Source organism: Esox lucius, chromosome 10 (assembly GCF_011004845.1).
Source record: "Esox lucius isolate fEsoLuc1 chromosome 10, fEsoLuc1.pri, whole genome shotgun sequence".
Taxonomy (NCBI): Eukaryota; Metazoa; Chordata; class Actinopteri; order Esociformes; family Esocidae; genus Esox; species Esox lucius.
The window spans coordinates 2,191,873-2,219,784 of NC_047578.1; the positions used below are offsets into that span (position 1 = coordinate 2,191,873).

General features: G+C 45.2%; 1 protein-coding gene across 6 annotated transcripts in view; it reads right to left on the bottom strand.

Annotated features, from left to right (window-relative positions):
• runx1t1 (RUNX1 partner transcriptional co-repressor 1) overlaps positions 1–27,912 on the bottom strand; it is a 64,255-nt gene that overhangs the window by 24,637 nt on the left and 11,706 nt on the right. For 5 of the 6 annotated variants that reach the window (XM_029122939.2, XM_029122938.2, XM_029122937.2 and 2 more), the window contains exon 2: positions 1,076–1,213. In XM_029122939.2, the coding sequence (XP_028978772.2) occupies positions 1,076–1,213 (138 nt within the window). Of the gene's footprint in view, positions 1–1,075; positions 1,214–12,829; positions 12,857–27,912 lie in introns of those variants that run through there. The other variant, XM_029122940.2, reaches the window with a different exon arrangement.

The following is a 27,912-nucleotide window of genomic DNA, read 5'->3' on the forward strand; positions in this document are numbered from 1 at the left end:
ACACACACACACACACACACACACGAACACACTACATCCCTGGCTTCTTTCCAATACTGGGGGAACAGAACACTTGAGTTACATCTGGTGACAATTACACCAAGCTGGGAAATCAAAGCAGTCTGCCTTCCTCCAGTGTGTAGCCCAGTGAAAACATTGTGTTGCTTTAAAGACTCGTTGCTTCTGAGACAACATTTTATTTGGGTTAATTACCGAGTCCAACTGATCTGTTATCAGGGATTCTGACATCAGAAAATGGGGGGAGGGGCAGAGAGGGAGTTGAGGGGATAAAAAGAGCCACTTTGGTCTGATTTATGTTAACTGACTGTCCTGTTGACATTCTTCTTTTGCTATGACTGTTACTGAAAAGATTATTTGTATATATAATACTGTTCGCTCAATGTGAATTTAACACGAATTACATCTGTTATACATGTTAACGCAGGAATTACCCAAGACTTTGTAAACCAGCATAATTTGACATGTTGTGTGGTTTGCAGAATTTAGAAAATGTCCCCCCTAAAATGTTTTGTTTTAGAAATCCCAGTTGAACACTACTGAAAACAGAAGGTAATGAGCAATATTCTTCAATTTTCTAAGGACTTGTCCATGAATTGAACCTGTATATCTTCCATGACCTAAATCTGCCTGCCGTCTGCCCGTACATTCCATCACCAGCCTCCAGTTTACAGAACCTCTGCCTGCCCTCAACCTACTGCTTTATATTTGTCTTTAATACATACCTGGGGTTCAAACTATCCTGCCTCCTGTGTCTGCATTTGGGTCAGAGTCTGAGCCCTGACTACTGTATCTTCTTGAGTTAAATTGCAGTCTGTAAGTTGCTGTAAAAGCAACCAGGAAGAGTTTGCCTTTCACCCACCGAGGCTTGTTGAGTAGGTTGCTTTCAGGGGGTGTGGCTCATGTGGGTGGGGGCATTCATATTGAGCCAGGCAGCCACCGGTAACAGCAAATGTATGACTGTTCATCATGTTAACTGAGTATATTTTAAAAGTTGGATATGGTTTATCTTATGTCAGTGCGTTAGCGGTGTGTCTGTGCACGGGTCAGTCCTCACATGTGGTGGGCGTGAAGGAGGCGGTTCTGGGGGCTCCCTGCGTGGTTGGAGGAGGAGGCATAGTGGGCGGGGTCAACCTGGATTGTGTTTTCACATCCGCAGGTGAGTCGGGCATGGTGCTTCGCTTCTCAGTACGATCTGTTGACAAAGAAAGATAGTGTCACAGAAATGTCCAAGGTTATGTGTTCATGTAGTAAGAGGACAAAGATTGTTTGAGATATAGTCCAGCACAGCTTCATACAAAATCCAGTTCCAGAGTAGAGTTTTAGATATAGTCCAGGAAGACATCCAAAGCCACTCACAGCTCTTTCAACATCAACAGTGACACACGCTGTGCTGAGCAAAAAAGAGGAAACAATACCTGTCACAAATTCTCTCACCATTATCATCAGGATCATTTTCACCATCAGTATCACCATCAATATCACCATCACAATCACCATCAATACCACCGTCAATACCACCATCAGTATCACCATCAATATCACCCTCAGTATCACCATCACAATCACCATCAATATCACAATCACAATAAATATCACCATCAGTATCACCATCAGTTTCACCAACACTGACCATCAATATCACCATCACTACCACCAACACTATGACCATCAATATCACCAACACTATGACCATCACAATCACCATAAATATCACCATCACTATCACCATCACTATCACCATCAGTATCACCATCAATATCACCAACACTATCACAATCACCAACAGTATCACCAAAAACATAACAAACAAGATCCCCATCAGTACCACCAACAGTATCACCAAAAGTATAACAAACCGGATCAGTATCACCATCACTACCACAATCACCACTCACAATCACCATCACAATCACTATCACAATCACTACCACAATCACTATTACCACCCACAATCACTATCACCATCAGTATAACCATCACTATAATGATGAACATCACTTAACTTACTGAGCCAAATAATAATGTCATCCATTAGACTGACTATGGCCCTCAGTGTGTAAAGCTCTAACACAGCTGGAGAGAGGAGAGAGAGAGGAGAGAAAGAGGAGAGAAAGAGGAGAGAAAGAGGAGGGAACGAGGAGACAGAGAGAGGTCCTATTACTTTAACTTCATCCCCAATACTTCAACCTCAGCCCTAATACTCCAACTTCATCCCCAATACACCAGCCCTAATACTCCAACTTCATCCCCAATACACCAGCCCTAATACTCCAACTTCATCCCCAATACACCAGCCCTAATACTCCAACTTCATCCCCAATACACCAGCCCTAATACTCCAACTTCATCCCCAATACACCAGCCCTAATACTCCAACTTCATCCCCAATACACCAGCCCCAATACTCCAACTTCATCCCCATTACACCAGCCCTAATACTCCAACTTCATCCCCAATACACCAGCCCTAATACTCAACGTGGACTGCGGCATATGATTTATTCCATCAGGAATATGATGTGTTTTTTGACACCAGGAATGGCCTGGGATCTTCACAGTAATCCCTCATAACACAGCAAGCTGCAGCTAAACACTGGCAGTGTGTGTTTGTGTGTGTTCTACAGTGTGTGTGTGTGTTCCACAGTGTGTGTGTGTTCTACAGTGTGTGTGTGTGTGTGTGCCACAGTGTGTGTGTGTGTTCCACAGTGTGTGTGTGTTCTACAGTGTGTGTGCGTGTTCCACAGTGTGTGTGTGTGTTCCACAGTGTGTGTGTTCTACAATGTGTGTGTGTGTTCCACAGTGTGTGTGTGTGTTCTACAGTGTGTGTGTGTGTTCCACAGTATGTGTGTGTGTTCCACAGTGTGTGTGTGTTCTACAGTTTGTGTGCGTGTTCCACAGTGTGTGTGTGTTCCACAGTGTGTGTGTGTGTGTGTTCTACAGTGTGTGTGTGTTCCACAGTGTGTGTGTGTGGTGGGGATTAACCCTGTCAATGTCATGATTGGATTGTAGTTCATTGCAGGGACAGAAGGAGATCCAACACTGCAGGCAGAACTGAAACTCCTCCTCAGACCTGGAAGATGGAGGAGTGACTCACAGGCTAGTATATAATCCATGTAAACACACACACATGCACACACACACACACACGCACACACAAACACACGCACACAGGCTAGTATATATTCCATGTAAACACACACACGCACGCACACACACACACAGACTAGTAGCTCTATCCTTGTGGGGACATAAAACAATTAAAATTCCTATTTTCTGCTGTGACCCCAACTCTAACTCAAAAAACCTTAACTGTAAACCTAACCCCTAACTCTAAAGCCTGACCCGAAAACAAAATCATAACCTCAAAAAATATAAATAAACTTTCAACCAGGTTACTAGAACCGCAATAAAACACTCACAACTAAGCTCTGCATTAGCCCCACAACGATGAAGCATTAGTTTAAAAGCCATCATAGCTCAGAGCCGTAATAATATATATCGATAACACTATCTTAAACAGCCTTGAAAACAAAGTTCAGCCTGACCAGGCTTCATGTCTCAAAGCTTGATAATGTTCACCACTGCCTTAATGTACAGCTTGTGATAATGTTCGTCACAGTCTTAATGCACATCTACAGGCTGTGATGATGCCCAAATGACCCCCTGGAGACAAATAGTACACTAGTTTTGACCAGAGCCTACGTTATGGCAAAAGGTAGTGCACTAGATAGGAAATAGAAGGGGATTTGGGACGCGACCTGTGTCTGGTAGCTGATCAGGCCTCTCGGAAGGCAGAGTTAAGTGACCACAGCAATGGAACAAATAAACGATGTTCTGGCCGGCGGGTGTGGAAGATGGATTGTGACGTAGCTAGTGGTTACCTCGCTGTTGATGGAATGCATCCTTAAGTGGTCCCCTCAAAGGAGGAATGAGTGCTTCGGAGTCCTCTATCACACACACGGTGTAGTTATAGAGGACTCTACAACTAGTTGTCCTTATGTGTGTCTCGGTGTGGGTATGAGCCTCATCCAAAGTCTTCACTGGGATGGCCTCGCTCGGAAGTCTTCCCTGGGCTGGCTTTGCATAGAGGTCATCACTGGGCTAGCTACCCTCGGAAATCTTCAGTGGCTAGCTACTCTCGGAAATCTTCACTGGGCTAGCTACCCTCGGAAATCTTCACTGGGCTATCTACCCTCGGAAATCTTCACTGGGCTAGCTACCCTCGGAAATCTTCACTGGGCTATCTACCCTCGGAAATCTTCACTGGGCTAGCTACCCTCGGAAATCTTCACTGGGCTAGCTACCCTTGGAAATCTTCACTGGGCTAGCTACCCCTTGGAAATCTTCAATGGGCTAGCTACCCTTGGAAATCTTCACTGGGCTAGCTACCCTCGGAAATCTTCACTGGGCTAGCTACTCTCGGAAATCTTCACTGGGCTAGCTACCCTCGGAAATCTTCACTGGGCTAGCTACTCTCGGAAATCTTCACTGGGCTAGCTACTCTCGGAAATCTTCACTGGGCTAGCTACCCTTGGAAATCTTCACTGGCCTAGCTACGCTTGGAAGTCTTCACTAGGCTAGCCTCTTTTGGTGGTGTTCACTGGACAAGCCACGTCAAAACCAGTTAATGCGTTTAAATTGAAGGCTGGGCCAAGTGATCTTCCCTTCTCTACACGACAACTCTCTGCTAATAAGGTTTTTAATGACAGCAGGTAAATGGGAACTGTCCTCTGACATCTTCTAGGGAGGTAATGGCAGACAGGTGTCCAAAATACTACTAACAACTTGTTCTTAATGAAATAGTAAAATAATGTTAGACATTGATATATGGTTGTTGATATTTCATCATTCCTTGTTTTGGTGTAGGGCCAAAATGTGTGTGTTATACTTATACTTATTTTAATCAACTACCAAAAGCTGGTGAAGTCAAACCCAAGACGATGGTAAGGCTGTAATCACTGCCAAAAGCTGGTGGTGTCATTCCCAAGACGATGGTAAGGCTGTAATCACTGCCAAAAGCTGGTGGTGTCATTCCCAAGACAACGGTAAGGCTGTAATCACTACTAAAAGCTGGAGAAGTCAAACCCAAGATGACGGTAAGGCTGTAATCAATGCCAAAAGGAGCTTCTACAAAGTCCTGATTGAAAGGTCTGAATACCTCATTTACATGACGTTACATGACGTTTTTTCCCCAAAATACAAATTAAATAAAACAAATTGTGCATAGATTTATGGCAAAAACTATAATTTATAAATTAAGTCTATTACAACAAAATGCAGTTTGAATACTTTCCACGGTGCTGGATCCGAAAAACTGAAATGTGTCATATCACGCTATTCATCAACCATCTTTGAAGGCATCCACACGTCTCAAAAGCAATCCATGAGTCAGATAACCATTACCAGTCGAATCATCCAGACCGAGGGACAGAGGTCGTTGCTGCTGATCTGCTCCATGAAGCAAGGCGACCCCGTCTTCTGTGGATGACTTGGTGTTGATGTGAAAAATACCAAACACAATACACACAAACAGCCCTGGCAAGGCCAGCTACGTGAAGCCAATGAAGTAAGCGTTAATACAGTCAAGATGCTAGCAACACAGCCAGAGAGGCAGACAGAACCTTGGGGGGGGTTACAGCCACCTTCTGATCATGGTTGAAAGGTCACAGAGGGTAAGGAGGGAAGAGTTAGGTAGGGAGAGTGAGGGAGGCAGAGGGAGGGAGGCAGAGGGAGGGAGGCAGAGGGAGGGAGGGAGGCATTTGTGTCTCTGTCCCTTTCATTTTCTCCATCTCTGTCTCTCCCTCTGATTCTCTCCTCTTTCTCTGTCTGTAGGCTGTACCCCCCTCCTCCTTCTCCTCTTTAGAATAGAAAGTACATTAACCTGCACCATATTCTTTATACCCCCCCCAGCACAACACCACCCCCCACCACAACAACACTCCCCCACCACACCCCCCAACCACAACACCCCCCCCCCCACCACAACACCACTCCCCCACCACACCCCCCAACCACAACCACCCCCCACCACAACACCACCCCCCACGATACCCCCCACCACAACACCACCCCCCCCCACCACACCCCCCAACCACAACACCCCCAACCACAACACCCCCCCCCACCACAACACCACCCCCCCCCCACCACACCCCCCAACCACAACAACACCCCACCACAACACCCCCCAACCACATCACCCCCCCCCAGCACAACACCACCCCCCACCACAACACCACTCCCCCACCACACCCCCCAACCACATCACCCCCCCCAGCACAACACCACCCCCCACCACAACACCACTCCCCCACCACACACCCCAACCACAACACCCCCCCACCAAAACACCACCCCCCACCACAACACCACTCCCACACTACAACACCACCCCCCCACCACACCCCCCAACCACAACACCACCCCCCCAGCACAACACCACCCCCCAACCACAACACCATTCCCCCACCACACCCCCCAACCACAACACCACCCCCCACCACAACACCACCCCCCACGATACCCCCCACCACAACACCACCCCCCACGATACCCCCCACCATAACACCACCCCCCACCACAACACCACCCCCCACGATACCCCCCACTACAAAACCACCCCCCACCACAACACCAAAGCAGTGTGTTTGTTTGTGTGTGGAAGTACAACAGCGGTGCGTGAGAGAGACAGTGGGAGAGAGAGAACCCAAACCATATACTCCGTACACGCACGCACACGCACACACACACGCACACACACACGCACACACACACGCACACACACACACACATACACACACGTACAACACATACATGTGAGTGTCTCCTAGCCAGGAAACACGTCAGTGGAAGCCAGTTTTTATTACAAAAGTTGACATCACATCACCCCAATGGAGACTCAACAGGCTAAACATTCACAGGACTCAGAAGTAACCAGTCAGAGCTGAATCCAATGTGTGTGTCTTTCAGTCCAATGGAATGAGTTTACACACTCTGGTAGGAACATTTGCCAACTTAGAGGTCACACACACAAAAACACACACCTTCACACTCCCTCTAATACTTTAGAGTCAATGGGCTCAGATAAGGACACTGGTACTGGATTTTTATCCCACCCTGTCACCACACATTCTACTGTATCCACGACAACACCATATAAAACCTCACCACACATTCTACTGTATCCACGACAACACCATATAACACCTCACCACACATTCTACTGTATCCACGACAACACCATATAACACCTCACCACACATTCTACTGTATTCCACAAAAACACCATATAACACCTCACCACACATTCTACTGTATCCACAACAACACCATATAACACCTCACCACACATTCTACTGTATCCACAACAACACCATATAACACCTCACCACACATTCTACTGTATCCACAACAACACCATATAATACCTCACCACACATTCTACTGTATCCACAACAACACCATATAACACCTCACCACACATTCTACTGTATCCACAACAACACCATATAATACCTCACCACACATTCTATTGTATCCACGACAACAACATTTAACACCTCACCACACATTCTACTGTATCCACGACAACACCATATAATACCTCACCACACATTCTACTGTATGATTGTAACAACCTAGTTACACCACTGTATTTGGTTGTTGAGGCTCCAGTCTCCTACCTCATGAGGAGGAATGCAGTGGCAGTCTGAAGATTCCTCCAACACTGTGAGAAGTGTCACCATAAAGTTGAGACAAACCAAAGAACATCTCATACTACAAAAATAGAACAGCAAAGGAGAAGTTACAGATGTTGGTGCCTGCAACATACAGATGCCTTCAATGGAGAGTGAGGTGTGTTGTCTGCCTGACATCAAATGACCAATTCTACCCTCCCCTCACGTTGACTGACTCCTCCCTCTAAATATGTGTGGAGGGTTCTGGACTTTAGCTCTGGTTTCCGGTGGCTTAAAATCATGATTTTTTGTAATGAAAAGTGCTATACAAGCTGAATAATGTATCATTATTATCTCTGAAGCTACCTTGGGTCAGATCCAACAGAACTGATAATGATAAGTGCCACATGGCAATTGATTGTTAACAGATAATAGAGATATCAGGGGGAGACTGTACTGATGCAGTCCTGAAAGGGTGCAGGATGACAGAGAAGGTGGAGCCAGACAAAGAGGGTGGAGGCAGACAGACAGGATGGATGCTGACAGAGAGGGTGGAGTCAGACAGAGAGGATTGAGGCAGACAGAATGGGTGGAGGCAGACAGACTGGGTGGAGTCAGAGAGGGTGGTCAGAAATAGAGGGTGGAGAGAGACAGCAAGGGTGGAGCCAGAGAGGGGGGGTGGAGGTAGAGTGAGGGTAAAGCCAGACAGAGAGGGTGGAGGCAGAGTGAGTGGAGGCAGACAGACAGGGTGGAAGCTGACAGAGTGGGTGGAGAATGTTAGAAAGGGTGGAGTCAGACAGAGAGGTTGGAGGCAGACAGACAGGGTGGAGGCTAACTGAGAGGGTGGAGGCTGACAGAGGGGTGGAGGCAGACAGACAGGGTGAAGGCTGACAGATGGGGCGGGCAGACAGACAGGGTGAAGGCTGACAGATGGGGCGGGCAGACAGACAGGGTGGAGGCTGACAGATGGGGGAGGCAGACAGACAGGGTGGAGGCAGACAGACAGGGTGGAGGCTGACAGATGGGGGAGGCAGACAGACAGGGTGGAGGCTGACAGATGGGGGAGGCAGACAGACAGGGTGGAGGCAGACAGACAGGGTGGAGGCTGACAGATGAGGGGAGGCAGACAGACAGGGTGGAGGCAGACAGACAGGGTGGAGGCAGACAGACAGGGTGGAGGCTGACAGATGGGGGAGGCAGACAGACAGGGTGGAGGCAGACAGACAGGGTGGAGGCTGACAGATGAGGGGAGGCAGACAGACAGGGTGGAGGCAGACAGACAGGGTGGAGGCTGACAGATGAGGGGAGGCAGACAGACAGGGTGGAGGCAGACAGACAGGGTGGAGGCTGACAGATGAGGGGAGGCAGACAGACAGGGTGGAGGCAGACAGACAGGGTGGAGGCTGACAGATGAGGGGAGGCAGACAGACAGGGTGGAGGCAGACAGACAGGGTGGAGGCTGACAGATGAGGGGAGGCTGATAAAAGACCTCAAAACAGGTAGTTATATCTAAAAGAACATTACATTCATATTTCCCAATTGTTGGTAAAACAGGTAGATTATGTATACAGTGTTGATGTTTCAGTACTTCTAAATTAACTACTAAAACAGCTTCAAATACAAGCTGAAAATCCACTTTAACATCATAGAATGTTTTGGTTTTCATATTAAAATGTTTACAGTATAGAGCCAAACAAAAAACTACTTCAGTGAGAATAACATCAAGATGTTGGTAATTTATGAAATGCGGCCCAGGACATTTAGTAAGTAGAACCAGACTGAGACACAACCTCCCTTTTACTCTAACACCTACATCACCATTATCACCTACAACACCATTATCACCTACATCACCATTATCACCTACATCACCATTATCACCACCAGTTGACCATTCGCTCTTTCTCTCTCGTTCTCTCTAGTTCTCTCTCTTGTTCTCTCGCTCGTTCTCTCTCTTTCTCTCTCTCTTTCTCTCTCAACCCCCCCCCCCCTGTGCACCACATCTGGCTAGCTGTAGAGAGTGAGAGGGTAGTGTGTGACCTCACGTCAGGCCAGATGTGTGTGTGTGTGTGTGTGTGCATGTGTGTGTGTGTAGTGACCTTAGTTTAGCTAATGTCTTTGACTGGAAGGGACTGAGGCATCGCTTGAGGCAACAAAGGCATAGCTGGCCACGGTAACTCCTCGTCTGGCTAACGATGGAGGACACACAAACACACACACACACACGCACACACACACACACGGTGGAACAGAAACAGGAGCAGTAGCTAGAGAGCAGATGGGTGGCCCAGTGTGAATGTGTGTGTGTGTGTGTGTGTGTGTATGAGTTCTCTAGTGTGTTTGACCTGGTTCACACACTGCTGGTCACAGCTGCATCCTCCTGTATGGGGGGGGGGGGGGGGTGAACTGCAAACACACACACACACACACACACACGCACACACACACACACGCACACACACACGCACACGCAAGCACACACACAAACACACACACGTACAGACATGGTCTTCCAAGCTAAATCGTAATGACGTAGGCTGATCTGAATGTTTCAAAAAGTTTTGATTGATGTGACACATTATAATATGGAAGCACTATGTGTCATGTCTGTGACTCTGAATCCATCCTACTTCTATATTATATTCCGTCCTGTGGATTGGAGATTAAAGATGAGTTCAAGGCAAAACCCTATCAGAGCCCGGAGCCCATCAGCCTGGCAGATGTGATGCTATCTAGAGATCTTTTTAATTTATTCATTTTTGTACCTTTATTTTATCAAGTCAATAGAGAGACCGTTTAAATATTTAATGACACCCTGGCCAAGGACATTCAATTGCAAGAAGAAACAACACAAAGAACAATATAAATACTATTGTTATTTAAATATAAATTAACTTAAAACCACCACAGACAATGAATGGACAGATGATACTAAACTAGACAGCGTTTGGGGGATTCTGCAGATGCGCTGGTATTTAATAAAAGCCCAATAACAGGGCTCATGATTTATTAACAGTGATAAAGCTGTTCACCCATAGGTGTGATACAATTAACTACTATCAATGATGTGCTGGATTAAGATGTTGTGGTCTTTTCTAAAACAGTCACTGGGCTACTTTACGAAGTACACTTTTCAGATGCAAGTGTTTAGACCCCCCCCCCAAAATGTTTTTGGCCTATTTACTTAAACTACAGAAAGTGTGTTCCAAATGACGACTGGCTCCAAATAGGTTCCAGTGTTGAACGGGCACACTGGGACACTTTACAGGGAATAGGGAACCACTTTGGAGGCAGCCTACCCCCCATCCGTCAGCCTACCAGCTGTCTGGATGCCTTCAGTCATCACGGTTTCCCCCAATTAAAACACAGCAATAAACAACACCCCCTTGATGGAGGTTTGCACGTGGATCACCTAAAACGACAGCTCTGGAATGAGACACGTGGCCATAGATAATAGAATACTAGATAGGCTGATGTCACAGAGCCCCTATAACCCAGTACAGAACTGTATGTCCCATCTATGCTTGATATGTCTGCGGCAATGCCCTAAATGCAACAAAACTAGAAACGCAGAGGGGTCTCTAAATATCGGTCATCTCAGCTATATGCTCACAATGCACACGTGGCGTTGTTTTCATGTTGATTAATGGGTAACTATGAAAATACAAACGCGTGATCATACAAACCTGTCAGAGTTTAAACCATTCATTTCTACCTAGACAGTGTCGGGAAGGCCAGGCTTTATGCCACTGCGCAGACAATTTCTGACCAGAGCTCAGGCCTCGCTGCCGTGTCTAGGAACTGCGTCTAAAACCGTGTCCCGTGTTTACACAGGACTACTGAATGAGTCATAACACACGGCCACCTATGACCACCAGGCTCGCTCACACTTATCCTGTCAGTCGTGTGGAATGTCGACAACGCCATCTGGGAGATAAAGGACTTCCTTGACACCACAGATTGGGGAATATTCAATAACGACCACGTTCATCACCACACTGCCAGGGTCACATCCTACGTCACTATTTGCGAGGTAGTCTGCAAACCATCAAAAACGGCCTTTATCTGTTTCAGCTGCTGTGTTGTTATAATAAGGCCTAGATCAGTTTCAGCATGCAACCTTGTTGTATCTCTGGAGACCCACCCTACCATCGCTCTCCCTTGTCCTTCCCCTCTCACTCCTTCTTCTGCCACTCTTGCTCTGCCATTTTCTCTGCTTCTCTCTTTGCCTCTGTCAGATCCATGTATCCAGATAGGTTAGACATGTACATGTAGTTTGAGAACCATGGAGGCAGTAGTGAGAGCTGCTTTATTTAAACAGGCTTCCCGTTACGCCACTGATTCTGCCTACAAAGGCAATTCGTTTTTATCCTTGTAGATGTTTTGTGTTGAGCCTTTTCCAAACCTTAAATAGGTAATTTGGCATTGAAACAATATATATCCATTGATTTTAACCAGAATATATTAACCCTTAACCATAAAACCATAACCATAAAACCCTAACCTCAACCATTAAACTCTAACTAAATACATTAAAAAATATATCCTGAAAATAATTTCAACCATCATTTAATCTATCTCCTCTGGACAAGCATAAAAAAATGGGGTTGTTTTTTTTTTTGTGTTTTTGTGTCTTTTTTTAATGTGTTTGTCTATTTGTGTGTGTGTTTATTTGTCATTAGTGTCAAAATCAACTTCACGAATGGTGTGTGTATGCTGTATGAGTGTGTACTGTATATATGTGTGTGTGTATGTATGTGTGTGTGTGTGTGTATGCTGTATGAGTGTGTATTGTATATATGTGTGTGTGTATGTATGTGTGTGTGTGTGCGTGTGTGCACGCACTGATTGTGACTATTTGCAGATAAACAACAGCGATGGCGGGCAGGTTCCCCAGAGACACAGCTCTTAGCCACTCTGGCAAACAGCCACTGTTCAGGCTGCTCAGTCTAGCAGGCTCACACACACACACACACACACGTACGAACAAATACTACACACACAAACAAACAAATACTACACACACAAACAAATACTACACATGCAAACACACGCAACCTCTCACACAAACCCAAACTCTTAACGACCGACACACTCAAACACACACACACACACTAAGCACACACACTTAACTCTATTCCTGGGTTAAACCCTCCTGAGCCAGTCACCATGGCGATGGTCTCATCACGTATCCTGCTGCCAACCCAGATAATTTGGGGATTCGCTTGCCAATTTGAAATCAAACAACAACAACAAAAGCCAAGTTGTAATTACAGTTGTAGCAGTCCAAAACATTGTATTACCAATCCTTCACTCTACCAGCCAAACCCAGAACCAGCTTAATTGGCATAGAGAGGACTGGATGGGGGGACACAGCTTCATTTTCAAGGAGAGGACTGGATGGGGGGGACGACTTCACTGGCATGGAGAGGGCTGGATAGGGGGGCCCAGCTTCATTGGCATGGAGAGGACTGGATGGGGGAGACAACTTCACTGGCATGGAGAGGGCTGGGTTGGGGACCCAGCTTCATTGGCATTGAAAGGGCTGGATGGGTTCCTCCCCTGTTCAAGTCAATGGGCCTCATGGGACTCAATGATTTAGCATGATGCAATGAACCATGTATTAATCTAAGATTTAGAGACTGGAACCTCCCCACCCCCACATACATATTATTATTATATATAGATATATTCACATTATTATGTTATTATTATTATATATAAATATATTCACATTATTATGTTATTATTATTATATATATATATATTCACATTATTATATTATTATTATTATATACAAATATATTCACATTACTATGTCATTTTTATTATATATAGATACTTTCACATTATTATGTTATTATTATTATATATAGATACTTTCACATTATTATGTTATTATTATATATAGATATATTCACATTATTATGTTATTATTATTACATATAGAAACATTTACTTTTTAAATTCCACAGCTCCCCTCGTCTTTAATTCCACTGTTCCCCTTCATTTTAATTCCACTGTTCCCCTCCTTTTTAGTTCCACTGTTCCCATATTTCTGTAATTCCATTGTTCTCCTTTTCAGTCTCACTGTTCCCTTTTTAACTGCACTGTTCCCCTTAAAATCCCACTGTTCCGTTTTAAATCCAACCGTTCCCCTTTTAATCCCACTGTTCCATTTAAAATCCAACTGTTCCCCTTTTAATTTGACTGTTTTCTGTTAAATCTCACCATTCCCCTCCTTTGTATTCCCATTGTTGCCTTCTATTTTAATCCCACTGTCACAGATAATCACAGACAGTCACAGAGAGTGACATACAGTCATAGACAGTCACAGGCAGACACAAACAGTCACAGGCAGACACAAACAGTCACAGACAGTCACAGACAGACACAGATAGACACAGACAGACACAGATAGACACAGACAGTCACAGACAGACACAGACAGTCACTGACAGACACAGACAGTCACAGACAGTCACAGACAGTCACATACAGACACAAACAGTCACATACAGACACAGACAGTCACATACAGACACAGACAGTCACATACAGACACAGACAGTCACATACAGACACAGACAGTCACAGACAGTCACATAGACACAGACAGTCACAGACAGTCACAGAGGAATAGATAGGAAGAGAGTGAGTTATTGGGAGATAGAGAACTATGACCTTATTTTTAGCTGTGACCTGAGAGCAATTAATGTTAACTGTCTTTCTCAGCAGAGAAAGATTGTTCTAAACCTTTTGTTGACTGACCCAAACCATTTGACCACTAGTCTACACTGCCACCCTAAAGCTGCATTCAGCTGTGGCAAACACACAACCAAACCCAATCATATCTACAAACCATTCAATGACAAAATGACACCTAATTGCTGTGGTATATTGGCTATATACCACATCTCCTTGTGCCTCATTGCTTATGGGACTAACAGTAGTGAGTCACACATGCTTATACTTTTTGTACTGCAGTCTCCTTTGGGAGTGAAACCCAAAACCCTGATGTTGTAAGCATCATGCTTAACGAACTGAGCCACTTCCTATTGTCTGGTTGAAAGTCAAACCAGATTTGCCCCAATGAAAAATGTATCAACCCCTACAAGAAATACCCATTTATTTTAATCCACGAAAATGTAAAACTGTCCGGCTGCTGGAGGATTATTCTCTGTTCTGATTGAATCTGATCTGAATCCATTCCGCAGTTATATGTCAAGGCCTTCCTTTAACTGGTCTGGCCTGAATCCATTCCGCAGTTATATATCAAGGCCTTCCTTTAACTGGTCTGGCCTAAAGCCTGTCTTTATTCTGTGATGCAGTATGAGCTGGAAGGATCGGGATCTGTGTGTGTGTGTTTGTGTGTGTGTGTGGACTGTGTGTACATGCAGGGTCCTGAAATCCCCACAAAGGGAATAAAACAGGTAAAATCGGTCCCCCACGTTTTTGTGGGCAGGTCCCCACTAGGGAAAATTAGATTTCCAGTTTATCTGTCAGGTTTGGCAAAAACCTGTAATTGGGCATATTGTTTGAATTGGGTATACTTTAAGTTTATTACTGAAGGGCTAGGTTAAGAATAGGCATAAAAGATAGGTCGTAAAGGTTCATGTTAGGGTCAGGGCTAATAAAAAAGGTTAGGGTTAGGATCAGGTCTCAGCTGCTCATACGGGTAATCAACTAATAACCAAATAAACAACATCCTCTTTCAGAGAAAACAGATACATTTCTAAGTATGGTGGCATATTACTGTTGAATCTGACCTGAATGAATCGGTCCTGAGAGAAAAAGGGATAAAGGATAGAGAGAATAGAGCAATTGGAAGGTTGAGAGTGAGAAGAGAGAGAATGGGGGAGGGGAGAGGGAGAGAGGGGAGGAAGGAGGAGAAGAGGAGTGGGTAAAGTAGAGCAACGACACCAACAGGAACCAAGAGACCTTGAACCCAGCACTGCCCGACACAATGGTTGCTCAATGGAAGGAACCACAGGCCAACAGGGGGGATATCTGGCTGGCCCAGCCCACTATAGCTACATCCTGCTGGGCCGGGATGGCTGGGTGGACCCTGTCCCTCCTGGAGATCCGGGCTCCTGACAGTTTATCTCAGATGGGCTCTTGGTTCCTTTCATTCAATGTGAGTGTTTGTGTGAGTTTGTTCAGGATGTTTTGCTCAGTTAATGAAAGTCAGAAACCATATTTAAGGGGGTTAGGGTGTGGGGGCGCCTTTGACCCTATGTCCCGGCCTTGACACTGACCTCACATCTGACTTCCTCAAAAACCCATCCCAGTCTGTCCGCCCGCACACCTGTCTGCCCGGTTCTAGGCTCTGGGGCCGGGTTCTGGGCCTCGGTCTGACTAGAGGATTAGAACAGAGACGTGCTCTGGAGGTTCGTCTGCAGATGCTGTTTCCATGACGACGGCCAACCACTGCAGATCCCGCTGTCCCACCGAGCTGAATCTCCAGAAGGAGGTCGACAGCAGAATCATCACGTTCTACATCTGGGACACGAGGAACCTGTTCTTTTTTTGTACTTCTCTCCACACAGTAGAACTGCTAAATACATCGTATTTCTCGTGATATTTAGATTGGTGTAGATCTTATTGATATGATACTTCGCGAGGCTTGATGATCTGTCAGCAGTGCTTCCAAGGGGGGGGGGGGGGGTTGGAAGTGCTGTCGCCTGAAACGTTTTTAAGGGCATCGAGTGATCTGACTTTTAATCAATCAAATGTCACCGAGCTCAACTTGCCTGAACTCTGTTTCACATTTCACATTTGATCCAGCCAAGAGTTAAAAGTGCCACTGATTTGTGTAATTTTTTTCTTTTTCCACACGCAGTGAATCATTGACCCTACTGGAAATGATAAAAAGCAGCCCAGTCTACGTGCTTGGCCGGTCATTTGCTTCCGATTCAGGGAACTACTGTGGAATTCACAGGACAGTTAGGTGACATGTTGAACTGCCAGCCTGGTGACCTCCCGGGATTGTGACCTCCAGAGATGTGACCTCCAGGAATGTAATACCTAGTTAGTCACAGTAGGCTGATTGGCTAAATCAGGGCCTGGAGTGGGAAATGTTCCTGATTGGCTGAATCAGGGCCTGTAGTGGGAAATGTTCCTGATTGGCTGAATCAGGGCCTGAAGTGGGAACATCACCCCGCCACCACCCCAGCATCACCTCAGCATCACCCCAGCATCACCCCAGCATCACCCCCTCACCACCCCAGAATCACCTCAGCATCACATCATCATCACCCCAGCATCACCCCAGAATCACTCCAGCATCACATCATCATCACCCCACCACCACCCCAGAATCACCCCACCACCACCTCAGCATCACCCCAGAATCACTCCAGCATCACATCATCATCACCCCACCACCACCCCAGAATCACCCCACCACCACCTCAGCATCACCTCAGCATCATTCAGGATCACCCCACCACCACCTCAGAATCACCCCAGCATCACATCAGCATCACCCCACCACCACCTCAGCATCACCCCAACATCACCCCAGCATCACCCCAGCATCACCTCAGCATCACCCCAGCATCACCTCAGCATCACCCCAGCATCACCCCAGCATCACCCCAGCATCACCCCAGCATCACCTCAGCATCACCCCAGCATCACCCCAGCATCACCCCAGCATCACCTCAGCATCACCCCAGCATCACCCCAGCATCACCTCAGCATCACCCCAGCATCACCCCAGCATCACCTCAGCATCACCCCAGCATCACCCCAGCATCACCTCAGCATCACCCCAGCATCACCCCAGCATCACCCCAGCATCACCTCAGCATCACCCCAGCATCACCCCAGCATCACCCCAGCATCACCCCAGCATCACCTCAGCATCACCTCAGCATCATGCTGTCCAGTCACACACTAGAGATCACAGCAGAACTGCATCCAAGTACAGGGTCTCGCACTAAGAGACTCAGAGTCATCCAAGAGTAGACTTTGTCACTTACAAAATAGCATAAACTTGGTTTCATCTGTATTTAGCACCAACCCAAGATCCAAAAATTAATGTTTTAATAGATTAAAGTCAGACTGCAGGTGAATAACAGCTTGAGAAAGAGAAGGAGCCACAACATACAATAATGAGTCATCATCAGAAAAATTCAAATTAACATTTCTCACAGATTAACAGGTATAATTTATGTATGAAGTGAACAATAAAGGACTGCTTTATAAACAACAAGAAAATGTGATTGAACCCTGTCAGTTACAATAGCCTGTGTTCTGTCACCTGGGTAATTAGAGAAGACAGTATTTTCAGTATAATTCAAAAAAGTTAGGGATGTAAGATAAAATATAGGCCTCAGAGTAACATGCTACAGCACCTACCCACAAGACTGAATCAAGTTAAACAGCCCCTGGGGTTTCCTAGCATCCATAACAGGCAAAGAATCAATCACTGAATCTTTCAGGGAACAGACTCAGCAAAAAAAAAACTGTGGCTCTTAATATTAATGTTCCTGCATAATTAATTGATTTCCATTCATTCCTTTATCCTTCCTCACTTTAACATTCCTCTCTCATTTCAGGGAAGGTGTAGAGTAAAAAAAATGCCTGCCGCAATAAAGTAGCCATGAAGGTCATCAACAATTGCTTTTTGATCTGTGATGGATACAGAGACCAAAGCTACCTGTTTTGGTGGGGGGCTTTTAGCAGCAGCACAAGCAAGATTTCCATCATAGTTATATTTACATAGCGGTCAAATCTCCGCCTTCCAAATAGGTTCTACACATTTATGAATGTATTAAATGTCTGCGAATCCCAGCTTTTTTCAAGGCTTTGCCCACGCCACAACGCTTTTTATAAATAACATCAGATAGCCTGCTTCTCCCCTATGGATGAAAAATACCAGCGGGGAAAAACACGCCGTTACACTGGCTTAGACGCTAAAGTAGAGAGGTTTGACTAAATCCCAGAGAGTCGAGCCAGTCCACCTATAATGGGAATCAGACTTCATTTTGACATGTGATGATACTGGATGACTAGACATTTTGGATCATGGCCACCGAGGTGTGAACAGAAACTTTGTCCTTGGATTCACTGCAGCTCCTGTTAAGAAAGAGATTCTTTGGAACCAAACCAGAGGCTAATGGGCTTCTGATGTCGGCAAGCCCCTTCTTTTCATATGTTAATGACAAGCAAATAGTTGTTTAGGGATAAAAGCCTTCTCTTGACACACACAGACACACACACACACAAAGAGAGACCGGCACACACGCGTGTTCTGAATCTGACATCAACAGAAATACGGTGCCAGTCTCTAATAGACTAAAGAATCCTTTTACTACCCATAATCCATCACATCCCATATGGCACCAGGATGTGTGTGCGTGCGTGTGTGTGTGTGTGTGCGTGCGGGTGTGCATGCATGCGCGTGAGTGCGCATGTGAGCGTGTGCATGCGTGTGTGTGTGCGTGTGGAGGGGAGATGGAGGACAGTTAGATTTGCAAACATAAAATTGCAGCTGCATCATTATGTGCTGCAGCTGTGAATTATTATGTGGACAATTTAATACAGTGCAGAAGGAAATAGGCCATTAAGATCAGATCGGTGCTGTCAACGTGTGTCTACATGTTCCTCTAGGCTCCTCTAGTGCCTCAGTGTTAGTTACTAACATGTTCCTCTGGGCTCCTCTAGTGCATCAGTGTTAGTTACTAACATGTTCCTCTAGGCTCCTCTAGTGCCTCAGTGTTAGTTACTAACATGTTCCTCTAGGCTCCTCTAGTGCCTCAGTGTTAGTTACTAACATGTTCCTCTAGGCTCCTCTAGTGCCTCAGTGTTAGTTACTAACATGTTCCTCTAGGCTCCTCTAGTGCCTCAGTGTTAGTTACTAACATGTTCCTCTAGGCTCCTGTAGTGCCTCAGTGTTAGTTACTAACATGTTCCTCTAGGCTCATCTAGTGCCTCAGTGTTAGTTACTAACATGTTCCTCTAGGCTCCTCTAGTGCCTCAGTGTTAGTTACTAACATGTTCCTCTAGGCTCCTCTAGTGCCTAAGTGTTAGTTACTAACATGTTCCTCTAGGCTCCTCTAGTGCCTCAGTGTTAGTTACTAACATGTTCCTCTAGGCTCCTCTAGTGCCTCAGTGTTAGTTACTAACATGTTCCTCTAGGCTCCTCTAGTGCCTCAGTGTTAGTTACTAACATGTTCCTCTAGGCTCCTCTAGTGCCTCAGTGTTAGTTACTAACATGTTCCTCTAGGCTCCTCTAGTGCCTCAGTGTTAGTTACTAACATGTTCCTCTAGGCTCCTCTAGTGCCTCAGTGTTAGTTACTAACATGTTCCTCTAGGCTCCTCTAGTGCCTCAGTGTTAGTTACTAACATGTTCCTCTAGGCTCCTCTAGTGCCTCAGTGTTAGTTACTAACATGTTCCTCTAGGCTCCTCTAGTGCCTCAGTGTTAGTTACTAACATGTTCCTCTAGGCTCCTCTAGTGCCTCAGTGTTAGTTACTAACATGTTCCTCTAGGCTCCTCTAGTGCCTCAGTGTTAGTTACTAACATGTTCCTCTAGGCTCCTCTAGTGCCTCAGTGTTAGTTACTAACATGTTCCTCTAGGCTCCTCTAGTGCCTCAGTGTTAGTTACTAACATGTTCCTCTAGGCTCCTCTAGTGCCTCAGTGTTAGTTACTAACATGTTCCTCTAGGCTGCTCTAGTGCCTCAGTGTTAGTTACTAACATGTTCCTCTAGGCTCCTCTAGTGCCTCAGTGTTAGTTACTAACATGTTCCTCTAGGCTCCTCTAGTGCCTCAGTGTTAGTTACTAACATGTTCCTCTAGGCTCCTCTAGTGCCTCAGTGTTCGTTACTAACATGTTCCTCTAGGCTCCTCTAGTGCCTCAGTGTTAGTTACTAACATGTTCCTCTAGGCTCCTCTAGTGCCTCAGTGTTAGTTACTAACATGTTCCTCTAGGCTCCTCTAGTGCCTCAGTGTTAGTTACTAACATGTTCCTCTAGGCTCCTCTAGTGCCTCAGTGTTAGTTACTAACATGTTCCTCTAGGCTCCTCTAGTGCCTCAGTGTTAGTTACTAACATGTTCCTCTGGGCTCCTCTAGTGCATCAGTGTTAGTTACTAACATGTTCCTCTAGGCTCCTCTAGTGCCTCAGTGTTAGTTACTAACATGTTCCTCTGGGCTCCTCTAGTGCCTCAGTGTTAGTTACTAACATGTTCCTCTAGGCTCCTCTAGTGCCTCAGTGTTAGTTACTAACATGTTCCTCTAGGCTCCTCTAGTGCCTCAGTGTTCGTTACTAACATGTTCCTCTAGGCTCCTCTAGTGCCTCAGTGTTAGTTACTAACATGTTCCTCTAGGCTCCTCTAGTGCCTCAGTGTTAGTTACTAACATGTTCCTCTAGGCTCCTCTAGTGCCTCAGTGTTAGTTACTAACATGTTCCTCTAGGCTCCTCTAGTGCCTCAGTGTTAGTTACTAACATGTTCCTCTAGGCTCCTCTAGTGCCTCAGTGTTTCTTAGTTTCTTACACAGCTTGTTCCACCCTTCCAAAGCGGACATATGGTGGAAGTCATAACACTATCACAATGTCACACATGAAGGAAGGTGGTGGAGAGAGGAAGAAGTTGAGACGGCAGGAGAGAAGAGGGGGGAGACGTTACAAGAGGCTGGAGAGAAGGGGGAGAGAAAGGGTAAAAAGGGAGAAAGAGGACAGAAGAGGTGGAGAGAACTAGACGAATGAGCCAGGGAGAGGAGGAGCAATGAGGGAGGAGGTGAAAATGAGGAGAGGAGCTGCGGACAGGCAGATATTTTTTGCTTAAGACATTCAGGCTCAGAATCATTTGGCCCTTCACCAGGGAGAAATAATAAAAATGAGAAAAAATGGATTAACAGTTATGGAAAAAGTTAGAGTAATTGAATGAATGGTATGGAGTAATGGCTAGCATACGTGTGTGTCGGGGCTGCAGGATTGTCTTAGTCCACCCTAGCTGGCTGGGAACACTCACCCTATAAAGGAATACGTGTTGGTTCCCTCTCCGCTGCTTTTGGTACTGCTGAACATATCCAGATGTTGATAAAGAGACCATGACATATGGGGAAGACATTACTGTCACACTGAAAAGCTCTTAAAACTGTTTTAAACATTTCAGACCTTATAAGAAAGAGATAGATGGCTCGCTCGTAGAACCAAGAACATTTTATTGGGATTGTGAGATCGCATCCTTGTCCTCTGTTCTAGACTGTTCCAAAACTGCCATATTTCCTTGTCACAATATGCTGGTGCCTCCAAGTACTGCCAGTGATTTGTTTTTATATAATAGTTATGTTCCCTTTGCTTTGACAATGTCAACTCAGTTTTCCAGTGCCAACAAAGCCACTTTGAAATGAACTGAACTGAGAAGGTGACAGCCATGTCTTTCCTTCCAGCGCTGGAGAAAAGAAAGGAAGCACAAAGCTTCAGCCTCAGGATCCTCAAGCAGCTCTACTCCAGCGCTGTCTGACTCTCCCAAATCAGTGTGATGAGTATAGATTTTGGGAAGTATACAGAGATGCAGTAAATATATAGAAATGGGGTTAAATATATAGACATGGGGAAAATATATAGAGATGTTGGGAAATATATAGAGATGCAGTAAATATATAGAGATGGGGTTAAATCTATGGACATGGGGTAAATATGTAGAAGTGTTGGGAAATATATCGAGATCCAGTAAATGCGCTGAATAAAATTATAAACGCAACACTTTAGCATGAGCTGAACTCAAAGATCTAAGACTTTCTCTATGTACACAAAAGGCCTATTTCTCTCAAATATTGTTCACAAATCTGTCTAAATCTGTGTTAGTGAGCACTTCTCCTTTGCCGAGATAATCCATCCACCTCACAGGTGTGGCGTATCAAGATGCTGATTAGACAGCATGATTATTGCACAGGTGTGCCTTAGGCTGGCCACAATAAAAGACCACTCAGTTCCATCACACAGCACAATGCCACAGATGTTGCAAGTTTTGAGGGAGCGTGCAATTGGCATGCTGACTGCTGGAATGTCCACCAGAGCTGTTGCCCATGAATTGAATTTTTATTTATCTACCATAAGCCGTCTCCCAAGGCATTTCAGAGAATTTGGCAATACGAAGCCCTGCTACCGTTTTGTCAGAATACGTGTAACCACATCAGCCCAGGACCTCCACATCCAGCATCTTCACCTCCAAGATCGTCCGAGACCAGCCACCCAGACAGCTGCTGCAACAATCGGTTTGCATAACCAAAGAATATCTGCAAAAACTGTCATAAACCGTCTCAGGGAAGCTCATCTGCATGCTCGTCATCCTCATCTGCATGCTCTTCATCCTCATCTGCATGCTCGTCATCCTCATCTGCATGCTCGTCATCCTCATCGGGGTCTCGACCTGACTGCAGTTCATCGTCGTAACCGACTTGAGTGGGCAAATGCTCACATTCGATGGCGTCTGGCACTTTGGAGAGGAGTTCTCTTCATGGATGAATCCCGGTTTTCACTGTACAGGGCAGATGGCAGACAGTGTGTATGGCGTTGTGTGGGTGAGCGGTTTGCTGATGTCAACGTTGTGAATCGAGTGGCCCATAGTGGTGGCGGGGTTATGGTATGGGGAGGCGTGTGTTATGGACAATGAACACAGGTGCATTTTATTGATGGCATTTTGAATGCACAGAGATACCGTGATGAGATCCTGAGGCCCATTGTTTTGCCATTCATCCACGACCATCACCTAATGTTGCAGCTTGATAATGCACGGCCCCATGTTGCAAGGATCTGTACACAATTCCTGGAAGCTGAAAACATCCCAATTCTTGCATTGCCAGCATACTCACCAGACATGTCACTCATTGAGCATGTTTGGGATGCTCTGGATCGGCGTATACGACAGTGTTCCAGGTCCTGCCAATACCAATGAAGAGGAGTGGACTAACATTCAACAGATCACAATCAACAACCTGATCAAATCTATGCGAAGGAGATGTGTTGCACTGTGTGAGGCAAATGGTGGTCACACCAGATACTGACTGGTTTTCAGGCCCCCCGGACCACCTTAATACAGTGAAACTGCAGATTTTTTTGTGGCCTTTTATTGTGGCCAGCCTAAGGCACATCTGTGCAATAATCATGCTGTCTAATCAGCATCTTGATATGCCACACCTGTGAGGTGGATGGATTATCTCGGCAAAGGAGAAGTGCTCACTAACACAGATTTAGACAGACTTGTGAGAGAAAAAAATCTGAGAAATAGGCCCTTTGTGTACATAGAGAAAGTCTTAGATCTTTGAGTTCACTCATGATGAATTGGGGGCAAAAACAAAAGTGTAATTTTGTTCAGTGTATATATAGATACTGGGAAGTATATAGAGATGCAGTAAATATATAGAGATGTTGGGAAGTATATAGAGATGGGGTAAACATAAATACAGGTGCTGGTCATAAAATTAGAATATCATAAAAAAGTTGATTTATTTCAGTAATTCCATTCAAAAAGTGAAACTTGAATATTATATTCATTCATTACACACAGACTGATATATTTCAAATGTTTATTTATTTTAATTGTGATTATTATAACTGACAACGAATGAAAATCCCAAATTCAGAATCTCAGAAAATGTGAACATTACTTAAGACCAATACAAAAAAATGATTTTTTGATATGTTGGCCAACTGAAAAATATGAACATGAAAAGTATGAGCATGTACAGCACTCAATACTTAGTTGGGGCTCCTTTTGCCTGAATTACTGCAGCAATGTGGCGTGGCATGGAGTCAATCAGTCTGTGGCACTGCTCAGGTGTTGCTCTGATAGTGGCCTTCAGCTCTTCTGCATTTTTGGGTCTGGCGTATCACATCTTCCTATTCACAATACCCCATAGATTTTCTATAGGGTTAAGGTCAGGCGAGTTTGCTGGCCAATTAAGAACAGGGATACCATGGTCCTTAAACCAGGCACTGTGTGCAGGTGCCAAGTCCTGTTGGAAAATGAAATCTGTTGGTTTTATCTCCATAAAGGTGGTCAGCAGCAGGAAGCATGAAGTGCTCTAAAACTTCCTGGTAGATGGCTGCGTTGACCTTGGACCTCAGAAAACCCAGTGGACCAACACCAGCAGATGACATGGCACCCCAAACCATCACTGACTGTGGAAAATGTACACTGGACTTAAAGCAACTTGGATTCTGTGCCTCTCCTTTCTTCCTCCAGACTCTGGGACCTTGATTTCCAAAGGAAATGCAAAATGTACTTTCATCAGAGAACATAACTCAGCAGCAGTCCAGTCCTTTTTGGCAAGAGGCTTCTGACAATGTGTCTTGTTCAAGAGTGGCTTGACACAATGCGACAGCTGAAACCCATGTCTTGCATATGTCTGTGCGTGGTGGTTCTTGAAGCACTGACTCCAGCTGCAGTCCACTCTTTGTGAATCTCCCCCACATTTTTGAATGGGTTTTGTTTCACAGTCCTCTCCAGGGTGCGGTTATCCCTATTGCTTGTACACTTTTTTCTACCACATATTTTCCTTCCTTTCGCCTCTCTATTAATGTGCTTGGACACAGCGCTCTGTGAACAGCCAGCCTCTTTAGCTATGAACTTTTGTGTCTTGCCCTCCTTGTGCAAGGTGTCAGTGGTCATCCCCATGATTGTGTTGCCTACAGAACTAGACTGAGAGACCATTCAAAAGCCTTTGCAGGTGTTTTGGGTTAATTAGCTGATTAGAGTGTGGCACCAGGTGTCTTCAATATTGAACCTTTTCACAATATTCTAATTTTCTGAGATACTGAATTTGGGTTTTTCATTAGTTGTCAGGTATAATAATCAAAATTAAAAGAAATAAACACTTGAAATATATCAGTCAAAAGTTTCACTTTTGGAATGGAATTACTGAAATAAATGAACTTTTTGATGATATTCAAATTTTTTGACCAGCACCTGTATATCACTTTTCATAGCTTCTGAAACTGATGTGGGGATTGCTCATGTCATTAAATATTTTTTTATTAATTGTTTCTTATTTTCCACTTCATTTGGTAATGTAAACAAATGTTTCTCAAGTGAAAAACGCCTTCTTGAATTGAACAGAAGTTAAGAGACAAAAGAAAGAGACACAGAGAAAAAGAGAGACAGAGAGAGATAGACAGAGAGGCTGAAGTAATATTTAGCAGTTAATCTTTCTCTTGTTTGTAGGATGCCTTTCAATGTCATATGGTAAAACTATGGGAGGCAGTGCCCATTATCTCTGTCCCATTGAGTACAATTCCTTTTAAAGGCTTGACACTGTACCAGGGTTCTACCAGGGTTCTACCAGGGTTCTACCAGGGCTGCTGTGTTCCATTCAACCCATCCAACACGGAACCACAGAATAGATGCAACAACAGTTAAACAAAATGCCGCTTTCATTTCTTGCATCATAAAAAAATTTATCTCTCTCTTTTAGCCTTCCCCCCCAAGCCTTCCTACCACCTTTCTCTATCTCTCTAATTCTCCCGCTTCCTGTCCCCGCCCCCTCTCTCTAATTCTCCCACTTCCTGTCCCCGCCTCTCTCTCTCTAATTCTCCCGCTTCCTGTCCCCGCCTCTCTCTCTCTAATTCTCCCGCTTCCTGTCCCCGGCCCCTCTCTCTAATTCTCCCACTTCCTCTCCCCGCCTCTCTCTCTCTAATTCTCCCGCTTCCTGTCCCCGCCTCTCTCTCTAATTCTCCCGCTTCCTGTCCCCGCCTCTCTCTCTCTCTAATTCTCCCACTACCTGTCCCCGCCTCTCTCTGTAATTCTCCCACTACCTGTCCCCGCCTCTCTCTGTAATTCTCCCACTACCTGTCCCCGCCTCTCTCTGTAATTCTCCCACTACCTGTCCCTGCCTCTCTCTCTCCCTACCTCCCTCTGCATCCCCCATCTCACTGTCTCTACTCAAAATAATTGAAACTGGTCCTTTATCTCCAAGGCGCCTGCTGATGGTTTGACAACAACCCAATCTATCGGCTCAACGTGGCGCCCGCCGTCCCTTTGTCCTTCGCCCGTGTCTATAGCACCAAGCCAGGATCCCAAATGGCCCCCTGCAGCCTCCCACAATGCACTAGTTCTGACCAGGGCCCCAGCGGGAAGCTGCCTACCTGCCAACCACAGGAGGCACCTATTTGAAGTACGCAATATTAAGCCAATTCCAGCTGAATGGCGTATAAAGAGAAAGAAGAAAACACCACTCAAAATACATACTATCTTGCTAAGTGTGTGTGGGTGTGTCCCGGGGTGTGCTGTGTATGTGTGTGTGTGTGTGGGTGTGTGTGGGGACGTGCTGTTTATGTGTTTGTGGGTGTGTGTGTGTGTGTTTTTGAAGATGCTTGCTAGAGAATGTTAAGCTGCTGCCAGGTTTCATTTGGATTCATTTTGGTTTCAGCAAAGCTCTGGAGTGTTTCGAGTGCCTGCTATTCTACCTTAATTAACTGATGTTTAGCTTGGCACAAAATCCCATATATAAGGGTGTATGATGTCACACAGTTTGAGCAAAAAATGATTTGCTTTCTCTCCCTGGCCTCTCTCTGCCTCCATTTCTGGAAAGTACTGTCTCTGTGCAATAAGATATCACACATTCACTTCAGATTTAGATGTTCTTGGGTGGTTCCCATGCTCAACTTGCTGAAACTAAAAGTAAACAAGCCTCAACAAACCTCAGCAGAATGTAGCCACCGCCGGCTAGAAAGCCATGAAAGGAATTTTCAATCTGGAAAAACATTCAATTTTAAAGGCAATCATGTGTGATGCCTCTGCTCTGTCTGCATGGATATTGATCCAAAGCGGCTCACCCCGCCTCCCTTGCCCCCTCTCTATACTGCAGACATCCAAAATCCACTATCTGCCCTTTTCATCTGCGCATCAGAATCCATACAACTAAATTAAAATGGCGGTGAATGTGCTTGTGAATCCAATATCAGAAGAGGCCAGACAGACTGATGTGCCTCCTGGTAGATCAGTAAATAAATAAATGATACATTCTAACACAAGAGAGAAGTGTCAACCTTTATGGAGGAAGTATGGTATGGGCCTGCTAATGTCATTAAAACCACATCACATGACAGAGAGGAGATAGGCAGATGTATCTCTCTCTATCCCACTCTATGCTGTCTCTCCCTCTCTTAACAGAGCATAAAGACCCCCAAGGACATGATGAACAATTTTCTCTGGTCTGGTCAGACCTAAACTGAACTTTTAAGCCTGAATGCCAAGCACTACAA